Here is a 24352-nt window from a genome sequence, read left to right as displayed (position 1 = left end):
TGACTTGAACTGTGATATTCTTATTCACTTTGAACAGCAAGTAATTAGATGAGTCTTTCATCTTTACTGGGTTTTTTGAGGAGATGTGAATGTCAAAACAAACATTCACTGTAGCAGCTTCTCCTGTTTAACAAATTATAGGTGGGAATATTTTAATTTCTCTTACTTGCAGGTGTAAGGTCTTTGGTCTGTTGGAGTCAATGACAAAGGACCCATCAATTTCAATATGATTAAGGCTTCTATATTATTTTTCAGTAATGATCCCCATATGAAAAGAGATCAATCTCAAAACATGAGATTGTCCTCAGGCTGATATGTTAAGATGCATTTTATTGTGATACTTCTGAATTAACAGAACAGTTTATCTTTGACTGTTGCTAAAGCTGATAATTTTAATATAGAAATGTCAAATAGAAAGTGCTGAAGGACATATCTATATCTCCTTTATTCAACTATATAGGAAATTGAGGAAAATCCAGATTACACTAAGTAGTTAATGTGAGTACATACATACAACAAAATTGCGCTTTCCAAGGCAACAAAAAAAAGGGTTATAATATATCTAAAAAATTTACAAAAAATAAGGTTCACTGGCACCCCCCTCCCATCCCCACACAAAAAAAGACTCTCCTTCCCTTACACCGTCCTTATTTAAGGTTTCCTTCATGTTCGTTGGGGCTGTTACTATGCATTCTAGGAGTTGTCAGGCCTGTGAAACAAACTGCACAACTATTTTATCTGTAACACGTTTTAAGTCTGATATCAGCTCTTAAATACTCTTTCAATATTAGATAGGGTTTGTTTTGGTTTGGTTTTATTCAATTTGTGTTATATGGCACAAGATACAGTAGTTTAACATCCAGTGTACAAAACATACAGAAAAACATACAAAAATCAGCTGTCCTTTGCAAGATTGGAAACTTCTTACCATTTTGGAAAACTCAGATTCTGGTATAATGGAAAGAATCTCATGAGATTCCCCCAGTATACTGTGTAACTTGTCAAAGAATCTTGGCTTCACAGCATGAAACTGTTATTTTGATAGGTTTTTTACATCTTTGGTGTTACGTCCCAGCTTTGTTGACTGTTTATTGGTGATAAGAACACCACTGCAGTGGCTCTGCAACAAATTTTTCCGTGTATTTCTCAATTCTATTCTTTGATCTAGTAGCCAGTGATGTGTGGCAAGGTTACTACAAGCTACTGATTAACTTTGAAATTATAACATGTCAGTATTGAAATTGCAATCAATTCTTTTATGAGGGGAAATAGTAAATATACTTAGGTCATACATTCACGTAAATGAGTTAACAGTTACAGAGGAAAATTCAGATCACACTGAGAAATTGTATACACTTACACAAAGAAATTACATTTTCAAGGCAGTATAGATAAAATACCTGTGAACACTAGCAAAATTATAAACATGAATTATGTTGTACAAAGAACAAAATAAATCACCAATAATTTTAAAAAATCAAATAACATTATTTATAAATTTTGTCTGTATGTGTCTCACGGATTTTTACTTTGAAAGATTACTGGAAGTTTCATTAAAATTGCATCCTATTGCAGCAGCATGCCTTTTTTACAAGATATCTTACACAGTTTTTATCATTCATTACATTAAGTTTGTCTCATGTAAGAGGCCTTTCAGAACCACTGAAAATCTCCACTATTTGCGGTTTGCACTAGATCAGTATTATAGGGGCACTCTTGACAGGACAAATATGCCATTTAAGTGACTTAGCAGAGTGACTATCACTTAGTTCAACATTTCTTATTGTTGTACAGATCTCTGATATATTAATTAATTTTTCAGACTTCTCTTCTGATGTTGATAATGGGAGAATTGGAGCCTTCACAGGGTAAAATTAAGCACAGTGGAAGGATATCTTTTTCACCTCAAGTCTCCTGGATCATGCCTGGAACAATAAAAGAAAACATAATTTTTGGTGTATCCTATGATGAATACCGGTACAAGAGTGTCATCAAAGCCTGCCAACTGGAAGAGGTCAGTCACCTAAGTCTTTTAAGACCTGTGACCACACCCAATTGAACCGTCCCCCTCCTTCCCCCTGGAAAAGTCAGGGAACTCAGCCTGGCATCCCAGTGTTGTGGAATTGCAAGTCAGCCAGTTGCCAGCTCCTTGGGAGATACGCCGATGTTGACAGTTGTGGTAGTTTACACAACTGAAGCTAAGTAAGCTTGCTTAGATAGTATATGGTGTCTGCATTCTCAGCCTTCGTTTCTAGTTAAAAAAAACCTGAGTAAACATACTGATGTTGAAGAAATTATGTAAAAAGTATATTGTTACTACAGGTTTTTTGGTCATGTTTCTTCTCCATAAAGAAGCTTTTCCTTACACTCTTGGATATTAGTCTGTTTCCCCCCTTTCTTTTGCCACTTCAGGGATGACTGGAACTCTGTGCTACAAACCTGAGTTATTTAGAGGAAAATATTGACTAAAGCTGGTTTTTTGTGTGTGCACATTTGAAAGTTCTCACACTGGAAATTACTGCAGGATCGATCCTTTTGTGACATGTAGGCCACAATGAGTACAATTACATGAAAATGTCCTTGTGTGCGTTTGATGTTGACAGAGGGTAGTGTAGGAAAAGATATCTTTTCACATAGCAAGACACAAAAGGAACCAGCATTTTACACCTTTGCACACTTACTGCTGAGCCTTAAGATCAGGCATTTTGCCTGTAATATACAAATAAAAACAGTAAATATTTAACTGTTGAATAGGATTTTTCTTTAGACCTCACAGTGAAACATATTTTTCCTTAGCATCAGTCAAGCAAGAAAACAATAGCCAGTCTGTTTAAAAATAAGGTGAGGTACTGCGTTTTCTCTCAGGCCAGAGTATAGTTAAACTATAAACTAATGTTTTCTCATATGTTTCTGGCAATTTCAGGTTGTGTTTGGATTATTGATTGGGTTTGCTGGAAATCTTTGAAAGCTTCTGAAGACAGGAGAATTGACAAATTCTGAGTCAGGCTTTCTCCGGAGTAGTTTTTAACCCTGGTTGTAAAAGTGGTAGTTAATGCCAAAGCTCCAAGAAACAACTGGCTTCAGCAGTTCAAAATTGCCCTCGCTCAAAAAGGCTTCCCACCACAGGCCCTTCCTAGAGCAGAAGGTGGTTAATGGTGGCTCAGTCCCTCAAGCTGGTGGGACAGCTTGGTTTTTCTGTGTTGGTGGGATGGCTCAGTGTCTCGGCAGACTGCAGCTCCTTTGTTCTCCAGACAGGCTCAATCAAGACAGCTTTGATCAGTGTTGGTGCAGCTCTGTGCAGAGTGATATGCTTCATCTCCTAGCAGGGCTCATTATTTGAGATCAAGTTTGATACTTATAAGGATATTTTCTTCTGGACTGTATAAATTGGGCTGGCCTGAAGAGAAGGCAGAATAGGCTGGAAGGAAGCCAAATGCATTACCTTATTGCTGCTATTATGCTTTCTGGTCTTGTGAACTTTCATATATAAGTTACCAAACAAGACTCAACATGGCAGATTGAAAGATGGATTTCAAATATTAATTCCCTGTTTATTCTTCAGTGTGACCTTTTAGGAGTTTATTACAACAAGGATCAGTGCTTTATGTTTGAGTTGTGCGTGTGTGTGTTCTAGTTCTTCAGAAAGGAGGGTTTTTGCCTAAGTGAGTTCACTTTTCCCCCTTCTGTGCAACTTTTCTAGGTAGTCCCATAGTTCACCTGAATGCAACCCTGTTGCTGAGTCTAGTTCTTATGTGGACTCTTCAAGGAACCAAGGATTGGTGCTACAAGAGAGTTTATTTCCTTATTGCACATATGTTCAAAGTTAATTAACATACAGCTCTTAACAGTGGCTGAGATTTATTTCCAAGCTCCATTCTCACCAAAACATTTTTGGAATACAAAGCTGTGTTCTTTAACCCAGTGGGCTAATAGACATGTTAGTAGTGCAAAAAGTAACATACTTATAAATTGCCCCTTTTGCTTTATCATCTCCACCATCACCCTATAGAGGAAGCATACTAAAGGTCTAGTCCAATTCCTAAATCTGATGTCTTTTCCCTTATGTCTTCATTAGTGCCAGTAAAATATTACAGGCTACTCCATGTGGGTTGCATCGTGTCATCTACGTGGGTTTGATGCTCCCAGACACACAGTGAGTAGCCTGTTCTTGTCTGCTGCAGAGCAGGATGCTGAAGCAAGGTGATACCATGCAAGGTGCTCTGCACTTTGTTTTAGATGTATGGAAGTATGCAAGTGATATTATGCAAATAAGTGTAACTTAAGTAATTTGGGGTGCATGAGATTTTTCAGAAATGTCAGTGCTACATTTTTCTGCCTGGCTTTTTTTAGGTTGGTACATAGTTAATTTACTAAGGACTTATCAATTACAGTCTCTTTAGAGTTGCTAAGTACTCAAGGTAAATTTATTTCAAAGCAATTATGAAAGATGGAAAGTGCAAGTAAATATTCCCCAGAGCTTTCCATATTTTTAGGTGTCCAATAATACAATATTTCCTCTATAGGAAATCAGATCTTTATTCAGAGGTCAGAATATGTTTTGTGTTAGATTTCTATTCTGTGAACTCCTAAAGAATGGCAAGTCTGATTATGTTAACCATTACCTAGATCAAACCATTCCAGCACAGATCAGTAGTCCTTACTATTTGTCCTTTTTTTAGAGGCATTTTTGAAATTAGTTATTTAAATGAGTTTGAGTCTTACGTTGGCATGCTGTGATGGAGAGAAGACAAGATGTAATTGATGTGGATTCTAAGCGTATTTTCTAAAGACATTCCTCATTGGCAAATTTAAAGGTACTTGAAAAGTAAGATAAGATGAATTGGTGTTACCTCAGCAGCACTTTTGACAGAGTGGTTTACCTCTTTTATCAAGTACCTTTCATCATAGTACATAGTACCTTTCATCAAGTACATTCATGATAAAAATTGTAGCAAGAAAGTTGTGAACTTTTGCCTAGCCCTTCAAGTTAAAAAACAAGTATATAGCCAAAGCCACTGAGATGTGGGAACTTCCTAGTTTGTATGTCTGTGGAAACTTACCACTAAATTTGCTGTAATTCCACAAGTGTGACTTCCCTAGAGACAGTATTAATTGGAGATTGTGTTAATATAATGGCAGGCGTAACATGGTATTTAGGTTGAAAATCTCAGTATTAATAGACAACTATACTCAAGGTATATGATTTTTGTTTTGTTTTATTTAACACTTGGTGAGTTAAAAAGTTGACAGGGGAATCTTCACGTTTAAATGCTGTTAACACTGAACAAAATTATCCTAAGAGAAGATGTTCTTCCAGTCAAAACTACAGAAGCAGGCTTGTTGTAGTTATTCTTGTTTAAAAATAAACAAGCATCATATCACTTTTGAGGAGGGACAGTAATTCATAAATTTTGAAGCCATACTTCCAGTTTTACCTTTTTGCTCTGTAGACAGATATTTTTCCACCTAGTTAGTTCATTTGATCCTTCAATAGTTACCTAAGAGGCCATAAACACATAATGGGCACACCACCTTTGAGAGATTACCACTCTTTAAGTAAACACATATTCTGATTTGAGAGCCACCAGCTGCTCATGAATGTAATGTTTAACGTGGCATGCAAATAGGGGAAGTGTTTCCGTATGAAATCAAATCATATAATAGTACTAAAGAAATTTGTGGCCAGATTCTGGGAGGTTTTGAGCTGATTTTATGAGGATTGCAGGGGATTCATTTTTACCTAAGAACTTCGGTTATGGAGAGATTAACTGTAGGAAGAGGTTGTCAATATGCCAAGGCCAGATTTGTGTTTCTGTGTGTTTCCATGTCTCCTTGCAAAGTATGGCATCCATCCCTGGGTGACAAGTTCACTGCAGTGTCAAGGATGCCCTAAACCAGAAACACATATCTTTGCATCCCACTATACTGCTTCAACTCCTTTTATCTGTACTGATGTGGGGTTGGGTTTTGATTGGTTTGTTAGTTTGGGGTTTTTTTTGGCAGATAAATAAATCAGTAGGAGTTGAGAGTTACTATGTCAGTGAGTGAAATACTTTGTGCCCTGATTTTGAGCTTCATTTTCACTAGGGATATGGGCAGATTACAAAGTGTATGGAAGAGAGGAACAATAAAGGGTTCAAGTCTTGCCTGGAGTGCTTTGTAGTACGTACTTCTCTACAAGAGGATATTAAATGGTAGCTTGGTTATCTGTAGTGTAAATTATGTGAGAGCAAGTTACTTAGCCTGTCTTCTCAGTTGGGGAGAGCAATGGGCATGTCAGGGTGAAGTTCATCACATCCTAATGTAAACAGCTAAAAGCATAAATGCCTCTTTCAGGCACAAAGTCCACATAATATGTCAAAACTCCCACTACAACTGTTGCTTCTCAGATATGTGGGCCCAAAAGCTAGTAACCTTTGTCCTTTTTCCACCTCACACTGGTATGATCTCCTGGATAAGCAGACTCCTCTAACTAAAATTCTTGTCTGTGGCCCAGAATCATGGGCAGGTCAGCTGTGAAGCTGCTGACACAGTGAGTTTTCTGTCTGAACTGGAAGCTAATAGGCTAGCATATTTCTTTTTTAGCAGTAAAACATCTTGATTAGGGAACAAACCAGCCTCAAATTCCCAAATGCACTGACTTCAAGATGTTTATGAGCGATCAAGTATATGTGCATAACAGAGGCCCTCCTCAATGTTCGATGTTGATACCCGTTAGTTAAAACTGGTTTCAGTCAAGATGACTTTCCCCTCCCCTTTTGCTGTCTTAGGCACAGGGCTCTGGACTGATTACCTTGGATGTTGTCCTATCTGCCATGTTGTCCTATCTTCCATGTCACTTCTGGAACTGTATTTAGTTCTCTTACCCTGGGTTTAACCTACCCACATACAGCATACTGACTACTTCATGTTTCAAAAATCTATTCCATGGGAATATTTCACCATAGAGAAAGCAAGTTTTTCCAGCATTCATGTGAGTTTTGGGTGAGCCTGACACTCTGTTCAAGGTCACAAACTCTTGCGAAAACAAAACTTAAGCTTTTGGATCATGACTCCTTCATAAGTGGTTCAACTAAAGACGAACAAAAGACTTGGCTTCGAGAATCACGGGCAGAGAGAAGAGTTCCCTAAATAAAAAAAATATTTAAAGAATCTGATTTGAAATACTTTAAAGAAATCTGTTTTTCTGGCTTCTGTTCCAGGAAAATGAGGATTCAAGTATGTACAAGCTAGTTACCTAAAAGACAAGATATAAGAAATTACTGGAAATTCCTCATCTTTTAAAATTTCACAGAAATTTTCTGTGGTCTGAAACACAAGTCTTGATTACAAAACTTGAAAACACTGAAATTTTGTGGTTCAGTTCATATCTGTCTTAAAATCAGGACAAAGGAAAAATTATCAAATAGAGTGGAATGGTATTGCAACTCCTGCTTGAAATCCTTGGTGCTGCTTCTTCTTAACTTGTATTCAGCTTTTTATACAGAAGGGCTTCAGTATTTTTCTTCAAATTTACTGCAAATAGTCCGTGCTACAGAATAGAAGTGGCAAAGTGTATTCACAGACAATAATACACACAGAAAAGAAGATGATGAAAAAGAGTGTGCTTTGGTAGGTGAGAAAGACGTAGCAATGAGAGTGGAGGCTGTTTCTAGGAGCTGTTAAAATAAACATAGGGGATGTTAATGGCAAGGAAGAAAAGGAAGGGGATAAAGATGGCAAAGAAACTGTGAATGTAGAAAAAGCAGAAGTGAAACAGAGGAAAGAGTGAAGATGAAATGGAGAGTGTCAATACTACTGCTGTATTCTATCCGTTTCATGACTTGTTTTATGAGGAATTCAGAAGAGAGATGATCAAAAACCACATAATTAAGGACAAATTTAGGGAAGAAAGAGAGGCCCCATAAATAGAATACTTATGTTCTATCATTAAAACTGCTTGAGTTTGGGTACATTAAGCAACTATTTGCTGAAAGATGTGATTCTTAGATACTATTTTCTGCCATACTTTATTATCTTAAATGTTACTGATGATTATCAAATGATTAATTTCTACAGAAAAGACTTGGAGTGTGCAGTCCATGCTGAGGTTTCCTTTTGTAATAAAGAGGCCATATTTCCTATTCACCCTGAAGCTATCCTGGCTGTATTCTTTCATACCAAGCCCAAAGGTATTATGAGGCTCATCCCCTTACTGCTGAGGTAGATGAATATGGCATTTTCACTCTTAAAAATGTAAATAGGTATTAAAAGAGGTACCTTTTCTTGGAGTGTGTAACTTGAGTTTTTTTTATCTCCTGATATTTAGAAGCATCCACAAAAATAATTAATGTCCTGGGAACTGTAGGGGTTTTAATCTCTGAATAATGGCCAACAGGTTTCTCAGTTTAAGCATTTAGAAATAGATATGTTAAAGAAAATCCAGTGGCTACTTCATTAATATGCTGGGCTTTGTGCTATTCAGCATCATTACATTAAGTTTGTCCCTGGCTTGATTTCACTTCCTGTGTAGAATGACAGCAAGGATGTATTTGGACCAACCCTATGTACTTTTTTACAATAGATCATGCATGTTCCAACAAATAGCACTGTGTGTCTATTGGACTTCGTTACTCTGTTTACGCCTTTGAAAGAAATTACTAAATATTTTTTAATTATTATAATTACAGCCTGAAAAGTTCTTTGTCTGTTCCATGCCATGTATTATCCTGAGGTGAAGGGTAGCGGAGAGCAGAAGGGGAACTCATTAAAATTCTGATTAAAATTCCATGTTGACACACCTGCAAAGAAATATATCTGATGAAATGCCACTACCATTTAAAACAATGGGAACCCTGAAATGAATTCCAGTAGGGCTAGGATTTTACCCTGTTTTCAGGAGAAGACACATGGGACCCAGTTCTTCACCTGAGGTTTTTTGGAAGAAGTAGAATCAGGAAACAGCAAGGGCAACAGCACCATTGCAAGCAACAGTACTGGTAGTACTGGGAAACAGCTGAAATCAGCTTGGAGATCTAGATACTTAACCATGCAAATCCCTATGTTCAGGCACAGATGAATAACTGGACTCCCACATACATAATGAAACCACAAGTGATCTGACCAGGTTGTCTCAAATAAATTCCAGAAATGATTTTATGTCAGAATTTCAGATGTTCTCTCTAAATACTTCATGAGTTGTAGGAATGTGTTTTTGTCACATTCAGAAAATCTTCCTTTAAAACTGTTGTAGGCACTTTCACACCCCTCTTTCTGCAAATAACTGAGCTGTTATGGTATTACCAGGGATTTGCTTGTGTGACTCTCCTTTTACAAGAGGGAAATATCTAGTTAATATGAGAATAATTTCAAAATCACCTGCAATAGATTTTCCATACATAAGAGCATCTTGATTATAAGGTCAGAATCCTCTAAGTCAGGAAGTAAATGCTATTATCAAATTAAAGAGTTGGGAGAATCTCCCATTTCCTGACAGACTAGGCAGTCAATTCCTAGCCCTTGAGTGGCTGGACCGTCATCTGTCACTGTGCCAGGGCTGAACAGCATTGTTCACTCTGTTCCTGAGGTCAGGGCAATTTGCAGGGGAGGAAGAAGGAAACATTTCTCTGGAAGGACTGTGTTTATTTATTTATTTATTTATTTAATTTATTCTGCAAAACCGTAAAGGCCTGGAATGCCAAAACACAGAGTGATCAACCCTCAAAATCATAGCAAGAGTCATCAAAATTAGATTGTATTGGACACTGTGTGAAATACAAACTTATAGAGAGCAGCTGAACTTAGAATGCCAGGTAGTTTTGCCCTGTAAGTGCATGTGTCTTCCATTCTGTTTCCCAGAAGCTATAGGAGTTCTGTAGGTGCTGCAGAGTGCTTGCAGACAACTGAGTTCCTGCATGCCTCTTGATTGCCTGGGAGAAGAGACCTTAAAACAGGTTACCTCTTCCAGAGCACTGCCTAAAGCTTACTCTCAAAAGCTCAGTTTCTGAGAGATATTGTATGCCACCTTTCTCCTCCAGAAGCTGCACTGAAAGGAAGTATGTGTAAAGCATGAGAACACTGTAACTGATTTTGTCTGTAATTGGATGTCTCGGTCAGCTTCCTCAGCTGTGGGGTATCCCTGCCTTGGGAGCAGGAGGGTGTGCACAGGCAGCAAGAGTGTCAGTATGGTGCTGCTGAGCAGTGAACACAGGAACAGCCACTGGAAGTTTCTGGGAGAGTCAGGGCTTCCTGCTATACAGTGATCGTGGTATCACTGTCTTATATGAGAGTGAAATGGTATTTTCTCTTTTTATCAATGGCTAAAGGTTCATTTTTAACTTAGTCATGAGTTGTAAGTAATATACAGCCCAAGCAGTGGGACTTGGTTCCAAAACCTTTGGAAACCTTGAACATTCCTGGCTGGGATTTAGTGCAAGCTTTTTTTAATCAATCTACCTGAAGTATAAACTTATCTGGGTTTTAAAGAACTCAGATTTAGAGTTTGCTTCTTGCTCTCCCTAACTTCAGCAGCAAGTGCATTTATCACTGTTATTTGACAGAAAACTCGAACAGTTAGTGTCTTGGATTGACACTGTATGAAGTTACATTCCTTGCTTTTATGGAGATTAACTGTTCAGATAAATATTTGTTCTTGAGATCTTGCAGCTTGTGATTGCTTTCTGCAACAGAATGATATGCTTTCTCTTATCACCATTTTTGATTACATAAACAAATGAAATAAATAAACCTCCATGGGATGGGTTTTTTTACCACTGCTTCTAACCTGTTGGTACACCATTGTACACTATGCTTCCATCCAGTCTGTAGCTTGGTTTCTTGGATCTAGAAAATACATGTTTGATTCTTAAAAAAATTGTTAACAGGATATTTCCAAGTTCCCAGACAAAGATTATACACTGCTGGGTGAAGGTGGAATCATTCTGAGTGGAGGCCAGCGAGCACGAATCTCACTAGCAAGGTGAGTATTTTGCTCTTTAACTAATGTTCTGTTTCATGTATATGGAATATATTATGACTAAACATTTAAATACATAGGGAGTAAGTCCTACTAAATCACCATCCTCCAGGTATATCAGAAACTTGATTTTACTATCAGAAATCTGAGTTTTGCTATGCAATTTTGTTTGTGATACACCTGCATATTAATTTACTGAATTCTAAAAGTTGGATATAAGACATATGCTATGGCTTAGCATAAGATGAATCTTTTCCTCCCTGGTGCAAGGTGCCTTTGGAAATTCAGACCTTTAACTGTAGCTTCTTAAGTACTGAAGAAACCCATAGAAAGATACAAATAAATATTCCAGGATCTTTCCCTGCTATGACACTTCTTCAGAGCGGTTTATGTATTGATTAATGACCTAATTCTTGTCTACAGGTAAAAAAATGGAAAAAAAAGCACACCACATTTCAAAAAATACTTCTGGGGGTTTTTCAGTTGTAAAAAGAAAAAGTGGAAAGCAGTGGGTAGTCAGTACCTATGAATAACGACCTTGTCTGTTTGACCTTCCAGTGTTAGTAAGTAATTCAGAAGGTCTACAGAACAATAACAGAGGTGTTTGTCTTATAAATTAGCTATGAGTTTCAGCAGAATCACTTAACTGTCATCAGAAATCCAGTAATGACAACTCTCATGTGTAAATAGCTCCATTTATTTCTGTGCCAAGTGCAAATTGTGTTGGTTCCCATGCTCAGAAACACTGAGTAGAAGTAAGATCACGTCATGGTGATCTGCACTGGCATCCTATGAAAGATGTGCATGTCTGTGTGAGGCTAAAAGATGAATTCATTGAAATGGAGAATCTTTCAATGTGGATCTTTCTAGCAGATTTGTGAGAGGGAAGAGACATACAGATGGTTTTGTTTTATGCAAGTAAGAGAAGAGAGAGGAGGAAGAGGCAAAACTTTCAGAACAAAAAGCCCTAAGCCAACAAACACAGCTAGATTTTCATTTAAAATGCAAAATTTACCTGAACTGTTTTCTAGATGTTATGAATAATCATGCCTGTCCCTTTTCAGACAGTCAAAGCTCATTTCCTGGAGGGTCACAGAACTTACATATTTATTGTCAGCTGAGTAATTGTTATTTTTCAGAACAATTAAATGTCATAAAGACAGTGGCTGTCTTACATTTTGTTTGAGCTCCAGTTCAAGCTGAGCATGCTTCAAGATGTGCAGGTATTGAGGTGTAGGTTGTAGATTAAACTCTGAAAATCTGGAGGAGAAAATTTAGGATTACAGCTCTGGGTTGTACCCATCTGCACTGGTGATAAGCTGGACATTGTTTTCTTGGACTGGCTGCATACATGTATCAGGTGTACTGTGTGCAAGGTCGTGAAATGAGAATCCCTGCTAGGAGTGACACCAGACCAGCCATCATGAGAAGCAGGTGGAGACTACATAGGTCTGTCTTTCTTACAGAGCACTGTCCGTGGCTGCAGCCACAACAGGGGAAAGAAAGGACCAAGGGAAAAGTACAGTGCATGCCCTGGGTTTGAACTAGCTTGCTGGCCTGGTACTCTAAAGCCAGTTATTTATAGCTACCAAGTCCAACACACAAATTATAGCATAATTTGAGTGCTACCATTATTCCAGAAAAAACCTTGCAAACTTCTTGCTGATAAAAGCATCCTGAACAGTATGAACTTTTTGTTGCTACGCAGCCACACATCATAATGTATGGTCAGTGAAATCCATTGTAATGGAGAACTTTTCAGTAAAGTTCCTTGATTTATTAACATAATAAGCTATTATTGAGAGCCTTTTCTGCTGGTGGTTTGATATTTTCACATTAACATACTTCAAAAAATACCAAAATGCAGCTGTCCAGGTTTCTTTACTAATTATACACTGATTGATATCACATCATGATTTTCATTCTCACAGAGGATGGCAGGGGTTCTGTTCTGAACTTCTACTGAAATCGTTTTTCTAAAAAACCCTCCTAACCAAAAGTTTAGGGGCTCAGTGAGATGTGTCCAAGTACATACAGCTTAAGGTCTTAATGCTATCAATAGCTTTTGATGTCTTCAACTCAAACTATTGTACATATATATATTTATTTTATATATAATTTTGTATAATTCTTGCATTTTATATAGTGTTTGCAAGATCACACCTCCCTAATACCCTTGTCTTTGCTCACCAGTTATTTTGAAGTACTTTTAAAACGAAGTTCTGAGACCTAAGTCTTTTTACATTTTTATTTACATATATGTAATATTCCCTCAGCCACTAATGGATGTTACAGATCCTATTTAAATGATCATTTTACACCAAGGGGGAATGTCAGATTCAGGCTATCAACAGATCTTTAGAGTAACCTATGTAAAAGGCAGCTCTACGGCTTTGTTTAATTGCAAAGAAATCAATGAAAAACTGAGTTAGTTTTTAAGGTGGTCTCCAGCAAGAAAAGGCTTTATTGAAAGGTGTCTTATGAGCACGTTCAGTGTTGAACTCCAGCTCCATATTGCTGCTGTAGAAAAGTCTATCAATTGCAAGGTTTTCAGATAAAAGTGCAAAGGCATTCTTTTAAATTATATGTTAATATCTTTTCCATTTCTTTGTTCAGAGCAGTGTACAAAGATGCTGATTTGTATCTACTGGATTCTCCTTTTGGACATTTGGACATTTTTACAGAAAAAGAGATATTTGAAAGGTATTGTATGTTTTGATAGATTGGATTTAAGAATGCCACCAACCAGCACAAAGTAAAATCAAGAACAGGAGTTTAATAACAGTAGAAAAATACTGAAGTGATCAAAATTATACCTTTTGAGGATATTTATTTTTCAGGATATCTCGTGGCTTAGTATTTTGTGTTAGCAGCAGGACAGCACACTGTACTGGGAACCAGCCTTGTTCAGGTGTGAGCACTACTGCTCTTACTCCCAATGTGCATGGTATCGTATCTATTGTGTCTGTGTAGCAGAAAGGCTTTAATTTAAAAACACTTACTTGCTTTTTGAGTATAAATTTTTACAAACAGCTATATTTTTTCCTGTTTCTCTAATCACTAAAAGTTGGGTCACATGAAAGTTCCTGCTGACCAGGAGATTAGTAGCAGGTTGTCCCAAGACAGAGACTTTTTGCTTGTCCAGTTGATCAAAAGAGTAAGGACAAACACTGCCATCCATGACCTTTTTAGTCACCACAAGTCTGAAGCTTTGAAATCATGCTAATACTTGTAAATTTGGCAGCAAAAGATCTGAGTAACTCTAAGATAAAAAGAAATACTTCATTTTCAAGTTGAACTGTGCTTTTTGGATTGACCTGAAATTGATTAAATTGTACCCCTTTTTCTGGTTCCTGCAATAAAGTACTCACCCTTTACACATCTTAGCCCTACCATTTCCTTTGTAGTTTGAGGGAGCACCCAAGACTGCTCATACTGGGAGAGAAGCAGGTAAGAGCAAATAGATTGAAAGTGAAAGGGATAGAAGCAACATTAAACCATGAAGAAGAAAACCCTAAATGTTAACACTTTCATCTTTTACAGCTGTGTGTGCAAGTTGATGGCAAATAAAACTAGGATCTTGGTTACTTCAAAACTGGAGCATTTAAAGATTGCTGACAAAATATTAATTTTACATGAAGGGAGCTGCTATTTCTATGGAACATTTTCTGAACTTCAGGGTCAACGGCCAGACTTCAGCTCCGAGCTAATGGGATTTGACTCTTTTGATCAGTTCAGTGCAGAGAGAAGAAATTCGATTCTAACTGAGACTCTCCGACGATATTCCTTTGAAGGAGAAGGCATGGGATCACGAAATGAAATAAAGAAACAATCTTTTAAACAAAAATCAGATTTCAATGACAAAAGGAAGAATTCCATAATTATCAACCCCCTTAATGCAAATAGGAAGTTCTCAGTAGTGCAGAAGAATGGTATGCAGGTCAATGGGATAGACGATGGCCACAATGACCCACCAGAAAGGAGGCTCTCGCTGGTTCCTGACTTGGAACAGGGAGATGTAGGTCTGCTTCGGAGTAGCGTGCTAAGCACTGACCATATACTGCAGGGTCGGAGGAGGCAATCTGTGTTAAACCTGATGACAGGCACCTCCGTGAACTATGGACCAAACTTTTCCAAAAAGGGAAGTACAACATTTCGGAAGATGTCTATGGTGCCTCAGACAAACCTGTCTTCTGAGATAGATATCTACACCAGGCGCGTGTCTCGAGACAGCATCTTGGACATAACTGATGAAATCAATGAAGAGGATTTGAAGGTGTGTGTTGATTTACATTCAGCTGGGGTTTTGGTACAGTGGTAGTTTAGTGCAATATATTTCTCATATATTTTTCTACTCTACTATTTCATTCCTAATGTAGTCATTCTCTGTGGAATATGTTTTGTAGTACCTGTGAAAATTTTTAACCTCAAATATTATCTTGAAATCATTGAAATCCTCAAAAATTTATTTTACCTGATTTTTTATAATTTTTGAATGGTATCTGTAGAGAATTTCAATACAGAGTTTTCATCTCTGGCACTTTACCTTTAAGATCACTTATGCTAAAATGAAATTTGAAACCATAACTTGGAAAAACATCATTGTAAAACATTTGACCTAAACATTGTGAAATTGACCTTTGAAACCTTAAGGCTCATGAAAGAAATAAAATATGTTTGAAGTACTAGCATAGTTTTTAGAACTGGAATTTAATTTGGCAAATTTGTCAGACTGCTTAGCTCTTGTGTCCTGATACAGATAACTGAACAGAGGAGTTAGCTTGATTTTACTCTGGTTTCATGGATATGCTGAAAATTATATAATTAAGGATGAGTTTTATAGCAAGAACTGGACCAAAATTCATTTTTTTCTAATAACTGTCAGTCAATCATGATGAACTATTTTCATTCTGAAAACTGACAGCGCATTTTCTCAGAATCGGAAAATTTTCTGAAGGAGTTTTCTATGTGGATAAAAAGCTCCAAGAAATATTTAAACTCATAATTTGCTGAAGCACTGCCTATATTTTCTTGTGGTCTCAGCAGAAAAAAACCAAACTTCGGTGTTTTGACAAATTTACAATAATAATCTCCATTGAAAGAAAATAGGTACCGATTAATAGTTTTTGATTCTTGTAGTGCTGGACAAATCTTGGTTCTTTCTTTCAGTGTTGTCTGAAAATTTGAAATAATCTCTGAATTGTATTTTTATATCAAAGATGACTCAAAAGTGAATACTTTGCTCTCTAGCCATTACTGACTGATTTAAATGCTGCAGTTCAATTATTTGGAGTGAGCAGAAAAAATGGCAGCATTCATGGGTCAGAAATTCTCATAGATGGATACTATTATCATTCTTACTATGGTCTAACTGATTTTTTGATAGGAATGCTTCATAGATGATCCTGAAAGCATGGGTACTGTTACTACATGGAATACCTATTTCAGATACCTTACCATCCACAAAAACTTGATTTTTGTTCTCATTTTGTGTTTGATCGTCTTCTTAGTTGAGGTAAGGAAATCTGTGCTTGGTGTCACATTGCTATAAATTATTTTTGTTCAAACTGTGCTCTTAATAAGAAATGGAAAAAGCATAAAGGCATCAGCTCATGTATGTATTGCTTATTGACAGCTTCTGTTAAATTATATTGCAATGACTTTTCTACTGGTTACATAAGCATTTATTTGCCAAAGATAGAGGTTAGTGCACAGCAACAGAAGACTCAACTTCTCAAAATTCCTGATTGTTTTCTGCTACATGGTACCATAAATAAGAACTATAGCCCTATGCAGGTCTCTCCTTCACAGGTGAATAATCTTGTATTTTCCATTAAAATATATATTTACAGAGCCTTAGGGAGTTAACAACAATGATTAATGCAATTTTTTGTTGAATACATACATAAATTCTGGAAAATTGCTTTGAAAAGTGAGTTACTAACTTTGCTCCTAGTGGAAGAAGAGTGGTGAGTAAGGCAGAGTGCTGAATGGCTGTGATGGCATTTAAAGATGGATAGAGTATTCCTGCAGTGTGCTAAGAACACTTTTTACCAGATACAGTGTAAAAAACTACTGGAAAAAGTGCTGAAGAATGTCTGGCTGTTCATGGAAGTCTGACTGGTTTTGATATAACAGAAATTGCCTACTTTTTGTCTTGTCTCTCAGTTTAGGAAAGGCTTATAGCATATAGAATCTCATAGTGTCCTCCCTTACAGTTAATATCCTAAATCAAGTGTTTTTCTGAGGGAAGGAGTGTGTTTCAGTCTGGGAGATCAATGTGACTGTATTCATATGTCAACTTATAAAATACAGTGCCAATTTCTCTTGGTATTTTTCAACATGAACTGAAAGAAGAATCCATTAAGAGTATAGGAGTAACTTCTGTCTGATTGTGGCAACGAAAGGGTTTTAGCAGTTCTGCATTAGCATTCAAACTTTTGGTATCATCATAGCTGGATAAAGAAGTGATCGATGGTATCCTGAATTTACACTAATGTTATATGGCAGGTGATTTAAATTAGTTCTCTTGGATAAGGAATAAAACCTGGAGCTTAGATTTAGTTTAACATCCTGAATTTTCAAACCAGCTCCAGAAGGCAAGACAGTATTTAGATGTGTAGGTGGTCATGTCATGGAAGTTTTATTTTCATTGTAGTAAAAAATGGCTGTGTAAACCTACAATAGCAAAGCTGAATGTGAGTTATAGAGCCGAAAGAAATTTTAGGTTTGAGTTATATCAGATTTATCCCTGTATATTCAGTCTATATTTCTAATCTTGGTTGTGTTGCTTTTGCTTTTATATTAGACTAAAACAGTTTTAAATAGTTCAAAAGCCTCATCTTCTGATTGAAGAAGAAATCTTATGACAAAGAATGTTTCCACGCAAGTTAAACTTTCTGATGTGACTATTGTTTAGGTAAAAGCCTATTGATAAATGAATGGGCTGGAAGATACTCAACCATAGCACAATCTCTAGTGAACCTCTGAGCTGAAATTCCGTGCCAAGTGGTTATGTGGCCTATGCTAACAGTTTATATCCTTCTAACCTTAGAAAATGAAGAAAAGCTAGTCATGAACATCCAAGTGTTGAACTGAGAAAGTAGTGACAAGTACATTGAGAGTGGAGTTTTGAGACCCTTCAGACCTGGGTGGGACTATTGTGGAAATGTTAGAGATACTAATTTAGATTTAGAATGGATTGTTTTGTACTGCAAGTTCCAAGGTGAGTCCACACAGATCATTGTCCATAGGGCATCAATTGTACATACTTCCTTGATTTTCAAGGTATGTGTATGTGTGAATAGCTTTCTTAAGCATATCACAACTGTTTCCTAGATGTAGTACCTAGAGGCTAGGGTTGCTGAACTGGAAGAAGAGCAGTTATGAGCAGAAACATAGAGAACGGTTTTGTGAAGCTGTTCTTCACGGTGTTATCCACCTTCATCATCACAGCTGAAAAAACTCCTCTGTTGTGAGGAGTCAAGATGAGAACTGAATTCTGTTGGGAGATGTAAACATATTATTGTGAAAGAAGACTAATTCTTTTAAATACTCAATGCAAGACATCATGGTCAATCTTGAGTTATTTACTGTAAGACCTGCAAAAGTTAGTGGCTCCCAATGAGAAGACTTTAGTTATGTGCTGAGGTATTATCACAATACATTTCTGTACCAGTGACATAAACATTTATAGGAAGACAATGTAGAAACTGTTTCAACCCTTAGAAAAGAAGATCATAGGCAGAAATAGAGCAGAGTGAAAAGGTGGTAGACTAGATGAAGGTCTCCAGTATCTCAGCGGACAGACAAGAGGATGTGTTATAGACTAAGCTTCTTTTGAGCACTGGAACATTTCACAATAAAAAGGGTTTAATTCTACCTTTTAAAAATATTACAATAGATTATGTGGAAAATTATGTAAAACTAAGCAATATCAGCCACATAGATACACCAAATACAGCCATCAGCTAGCAAGAACAACAATGCAGCAATAACAATGTTAAAGGTTTGATGTTTGTATTTGGATAGCTGCCTTTGAAGATACCTAGAGACATATTCTTTTATGTTCATTAAAAATATTAATCTTTAAAAATTAAAATATATTAAAATATACAGTTGTCATTAGGAATGCATTAGCAAGCCTTTATTAAAGTGCGGTAAAAAAAATTAAAGAATATTTAGGCACTTGAGAGCCTGATTGTGATACAAGTCTAAATGTAGCTTTCCTGGTGGGATGCACTAAATTGTTTCTGTAGAAAGAAGGAGATATGACAAGGCTTCTGCTTCAGGGAGGTTTGACTTCCATCCATTTAGTATGTTTCCTCTAAAAAGAGGTATAAAGTCCATGAAAGAAGATAAGTAAGAGAAAGTTGTTAGAGTTAGAAGACAAAATTTGACTCTGTTTTCTTTGGTCACAGGTAGCTGCTTCTCTTATTGGGGTATGGTTTCTTAAAAGGTAAGTAGTAGTGATGATTTATTGAGAAATTCAGGGTCTCTTTTGTATTGATTTTTGGTGTAAATAATTAATAAATTCTGCCAGAATTCTGTGTGGATAGGCAGTAGCTTATATTCAACAAAATAGTTCATAGATGGATGATTAAATATCTCACGTAGGTGGTACCTCAAAAGTGGTACTCTTTAAGTGCTAACAGTCAAATAGTTTATGCCTTGTAACTGAGTACACAACAGCATATGCAAGACTTTGTCCGGGTCAGCTCACTCAGGGGATGCATGGACCTGATTATTCTCAACGCACTGTAGTTCACTGCTGTCTTTCAGAGGTGCCAGGTGAGATTTTGCTTAGGAATATTTTGAGGGAGCAATATCTGTAAGATCCCATTTTTACAATTTCCTCTGCTCACCTATGAAAAGTTCCTAGAAGTCACAGGCAATTGAAAGTTAAAACATACTGAGCAGTGGTACGGCTTTCCCTGGGTTAATGCTTTTGATCCCTGTTTTGGTCCTGCAGCGATAAGTCTGTGTTTGAGTATAGGAGCATATGGTGACTTAGGTCTGATCTGGAGGAAGAGGGATTTATGCTGATTTCCATTTACAATAGGTCACTAAGGCCTTTGATTTTTTTAGTACATCTAAAGAATTTTACTCCATAATAATTTAGTTTTTTTCAAGATTCATTTTTTCTGCTTAAAAGAATTGGATGTGTTTTCCTTGATTAGGCTAGGTTTGTCAGTGATTAAACAGGCAGTGGATTTATTAGCCATTCATAATTTATATTTTATACGTGCATGACAATATTTAAAAAGTGACTGGAAATATATTTATATAACCATTAACATAGTTTTAGACCAAATGAACACTGCAGTACTATTTGGTTTTATTTAACAGAGAGAAGATAAAAATGCACAATTTACAATAATGTATTTATTTTTAATTTCCATCACACAGGACAGCTTTGAAGGCTAATTCGACACAGTCACAAAACAGTACCTCTGACAAACCTCCTATAATTGTCACTGACACTAGCAGCTACTACATCATTTACATCTATGTGGGAGTGGCAGATACCCTGCTTGCCATGGGAATCTTCAGAGGCTTACCCCTTGTGCATACACTTATAACAGTGTCTAAAACACTTCATCAAAAGATGGTGCATGCAGTTCTTCATGCACCTATGTCAACATTCAACTCTTGGAAAGCAGGTAATTGAGATGGGAACTCATCTATGCATTTTATTTCAATTAAACGGTTTTCATTTTGTTAAAGGATACTGTTGCCTTCCATTTACATTTTAAGTCAGATGGAATGTTAAAAGTTTGTCACATAAAGTAATTTGTGAATCTTTTAATGAAACTTCATTGCACTTAAATGTGACATATTTCAGTTGTCAATTCTGATTCTGAAATATCACCTTGTAAGTTAGAGAAAATGAGTTGTTCACTACTCTAGGCAATAAAACTAGAATAACTTCTGATGAATAGACTTTGTCTAAAACTGCAGTAGAAAAGATATAGTCAGCTATGTTGTGAGTGACAAGAAGTCAGGTGCTTTATTTCATGAGTATCCTACTAAAATGGCATAAAACATCAGTTAGTATGAATAATGATATGTATATTCAAAATTGGTTCTGGAACTGAACTGAAGCTCATTATATAACTGGTGCAACAAGTTTCATCACCCACTGTACACGAAGTTCCTATATCATATGCTTCTTACTGGTGTGTACTGGATCACAAGAGACACTGGTAAATGACAATACAACATACAGTTTCTCCTTCATTTTCCATTACCTGATGATTAATACAGTAATTCTGCTCAGAAACAAAGAAACTGGTTACAAACTCATACAAATGATGATGTGCAAATTGTTTGCAAATCAGCAGGGTCTGCAGCATAAGGACTACAGACCTTATACTTTGTACCTCAGTTTCTGCCCTTTATTCCTTTGTTTTTATTACATTGTCCTAGCTTTTTTCCAATAGCTGAAACAGAAGTTGTGTAGCCAAATTCCTCCATGGGGAAAGAAGCTGTAGCTCCACTAAACTGGAATGGAATTGTTTGTACTTGAAAAAATATCGTACTCATCCTTAATATTTTGTATTCAGAAAAAATGTTATACCTTTTGTTAAAGTAATAAATCTTGGATTTTGGGGGTATTTAAAAATTTTGACTTCTTCTTATTTCCTAATCCTTAGGTGGTATGCTTAACAGATTCTCAAAAGATACAGCAGTACTGGATGACTTACTTCCACTTACAGTATTTGACTTCATTCAGGTTTGTGGAATAAAAGTTCTAACTTTTCCTGCCTTATAGCAATGTAAGGTTTCAGTGGTACACCATGCAAAAGAAGTCATATCAGTTTTTTTCAGTCTGTATATTTATTTACATTGCTGCTTATCCTATAAGTCAACTTTATTGATTTTTTTGAGTGCTTTTCTTTATGTGTACCTCCACTATTTGTGCAAACCACTCTTAATACTCAGGCTCACAAACATCTTTGTCCTACAGAATGCGTATCCCTGCTCCTACCCACATTTAACTGCGAGATGTAAAGGGCATTTCTTGTTTTTTTTCAGTTATCTTGGCTTGAGATTACTATTTTTTTCATGCTATTTTGTGATTGCAGTCAGTCATTTTCATTACTTCACCTCCTCAAGCTCTTCTGTTCCCATTTTGCTAGCATCACCCTAAATTAATTTCTTTTTTATTGAATATTTTCTTGGCTTTCTGTTCTTTTATCTTCTATGGAAATGTCAGCTTTTCCTTAGATGGAACTGGTTCACAGAAAATTTTTAGAATAAAAGCAAATCTTTCCTGGCCCTCCTGTTCCTCTCTACCTCTATTTAGGAGATATACAGGCCTAACCTAATAAACTGAAACACTCTGCTGTACAGATTGCCTGTCTCCATCTTGAGTTTGCTCTGCTTTTCAGTCCCTACCAACATGATGAACTGATAAAGACAGAATTCCTTTCCCTGTATCTTTATTAGTAATTGATAACTTTGGCTCATGACTTCACAGAGGCCAGTGCAGCTTGACATGAAGAGTTTCAAGTACATTACACCTCTATTCATGCCTTGCTGACATTGTGAAGACTTGCTGAATGAGTAAACATGGACACTGAGACTCTGAATCATTAGTATAATCTTTGCTGTGATCAGGAGTCACTACTGTGTTTTCTCGTGTAGCAATTTGCCTTCTGATATTTTGCATCTACCATGGGGATGTTATTTCAGAATTATGTTACTTTGTCTGTCTCTACATTTCAGATTTTCTACAAGAAACTGACTAGTTTTTCATGTTTTCAAGAATAAGAAAATCTCAAGATTTGGCTTTTCTGTTCTGATGCCTTTCAGAGGCTTACCTGTGCTCTAATGTCCTATAGGTTCACCTGTCTCTCCTCAGTCTCTACATCAGAGGCTCCTGGACATGCATGATAAGCTGCCCTTTCCAGGTTCTTCTGTTGAAGATCATTGAACCTACCCACTGCCTTGAATCATTTTACCAGTCATTCCTTCTGATCCTTCATAGATTCAGACTTGTTTGGCAGCTTCAGACTTCCACGGACATTGCTAATGAGAAAAGTCAGTTTTCTCTGAAAGATACAATGAAGTTATACACAGGAATTTTTCCTTTTATGTGCTGATTGTTGAAGAGTCACAGAATGTGGAAGGGACCTCTGGACCTAGCACCTCGAATCTCCCCAGCGCCTCTGCTCAAAGCAGGTTCAGCTAAAGCAGGTTGCTCAAGGCTAAGTTGATATCTCCAAGGGTGGAGACTGCTCCCTGAGTAACCTGTTCCAGTGTTTGACCATCCCCAAAATGAAAGTGCTTTTTCTTATTTTTCAGTGGAATTTTGTGCATTTCAGCTTGTGACCATTGTCTCTTATCTTCCCAGTGTGTGCCACTGAAAAGAATTTGGCTCAAGCACATTTGCTCCGGAAGAAATACCTAGTGTTATTTATATAAACAGAATATAATTTTTAAATATATGGAAGTTATAAAAATTTGCATATACAGAAACAGTTATAATTTATATAAATGTAATAAATACCACCAGACAGTCATACAAAGTGATGTGACCTCCCTAAGCCTTCTCTTATAAGGGTAAACCCGGCTCTGTCAACCTGTCCTTGTGTGTGAGTTGCTCCAGTCCCTTTATGACCTGCAAGACTTTTCAGTGGACTCACTCCAGTACGTCTGTATCTCTCTTGTACTGGAGAGCCCACTCTAGACACAGTCTCACTGTTGCTGAGAAGAGGGGAAGGGTCACCTCTCTTGATCTGATGGTGATACTGCTGCTGTTGGCCTCCTTCGCTGCAGAGTGATGTTGCTGCCCCGTGGTCCACCAGAACCCCCAAGACCTTCTCTGTAAAGCTGCTTTTCAGTCAGTCAGCCTCCAACCTGTAGAGGTGCATGTGGTTATTTCTTCCCAGGTGCAGAGATCTGCAGAAAATGTTGGCTTCTGTATATACTGGGATGCCTAAATCTGTGCCTGGTGGAGATGGAGACAGTCTCTGCTAACCTTCAGTTTATGTTTGCTAAGATCATCCTTCTGACTTCCCTGAGAATCTGACACAAAATTGTAGAGCTGGTTTTTACTCCCTCTTCTATGAGAACAAGCTGGTAGATGTGGCTAACTGCTGTTTTAGGGACACTGCCTCTTTCTCTGTTGCAGCTGTGGATATTATGCCATAGTTCTTCCTAGTACTTTTAGGGGCATTAGACATACCAAAGGGTCTTCCCTTTTAGGAACCAGGGCTTTTCATCCAAGATAATGAGGCTTCAGGATGAAAGAGGCGAGTGTTGCTTTCCAGTCCCTGGGATATACCAAGTTGCCAATAAAAGAAGTTGCATCAACCTTTCCATCAGTGACAAGAGATAGCATCTGTGATGCGTTCTCTGACAGCCATGTGATCTGTTTCCATACATCCAGCT

The 24352-nt window shown here is 37.1% G+C and overlaps 1 protein-coding gene across 1 annotated transcript in view; it reads left to right on the top strand.

Annotated features, from left to right (window-relative positions):
• Positions 1-24352, top strand: part of CFTR (CF transmembrane conductance regulator) — an 84859-nt gene that overhangs the window by 30268 nt on the left and 30239 nt on the right. The window contains exons 11-18 of the mRNA XM_050323786.1: positions 1823-2014; positions 10863-10957; positions 13571-13657; positions 14498-15230; positions 16341-16469; positions 19375-19412; positions 20363-20616; positions 21610-21689. Coding sequence (XP_050179743.1) covers positions 1823-2014; positions 10863-10957; positions 13571-13657; positions 14498-15230; positions 16341-16469; positions 19375-19412; positions 20363-20616; positions 21610-21689 — 1608 coding nt within the window. The remainder of the gene's footprint in view (positions 1-1822; positions 2015-10862; positions 10958-13570; positions 13658-14497; positions 15231-16340; positions 16470-19374; positions 19413-20362; positions 20617-21609; positions 21690-24352) is intronic.

The sequence above is a fragment of the Myiozetetes cayanensis genome, unplaced genomic scaffold (genome assembly GCF_022539395.1).
Source record: "Myiozetetes cayanensis isolate MyiCay16 unplaced genomic scaffold, myiCay2020 scf3, whole genome shotgun sequence".
NCBI lineage: Eukaryota > Metazoa > Chordata > Aves > Passeriformes > Tyrannidae > Myiozetetes > Myiozetetes cayanensis.
Note: the sequence above shows the minus strand (reverse complement) of the source record. Positions and strands in the feature narration are given on the sequence as shown.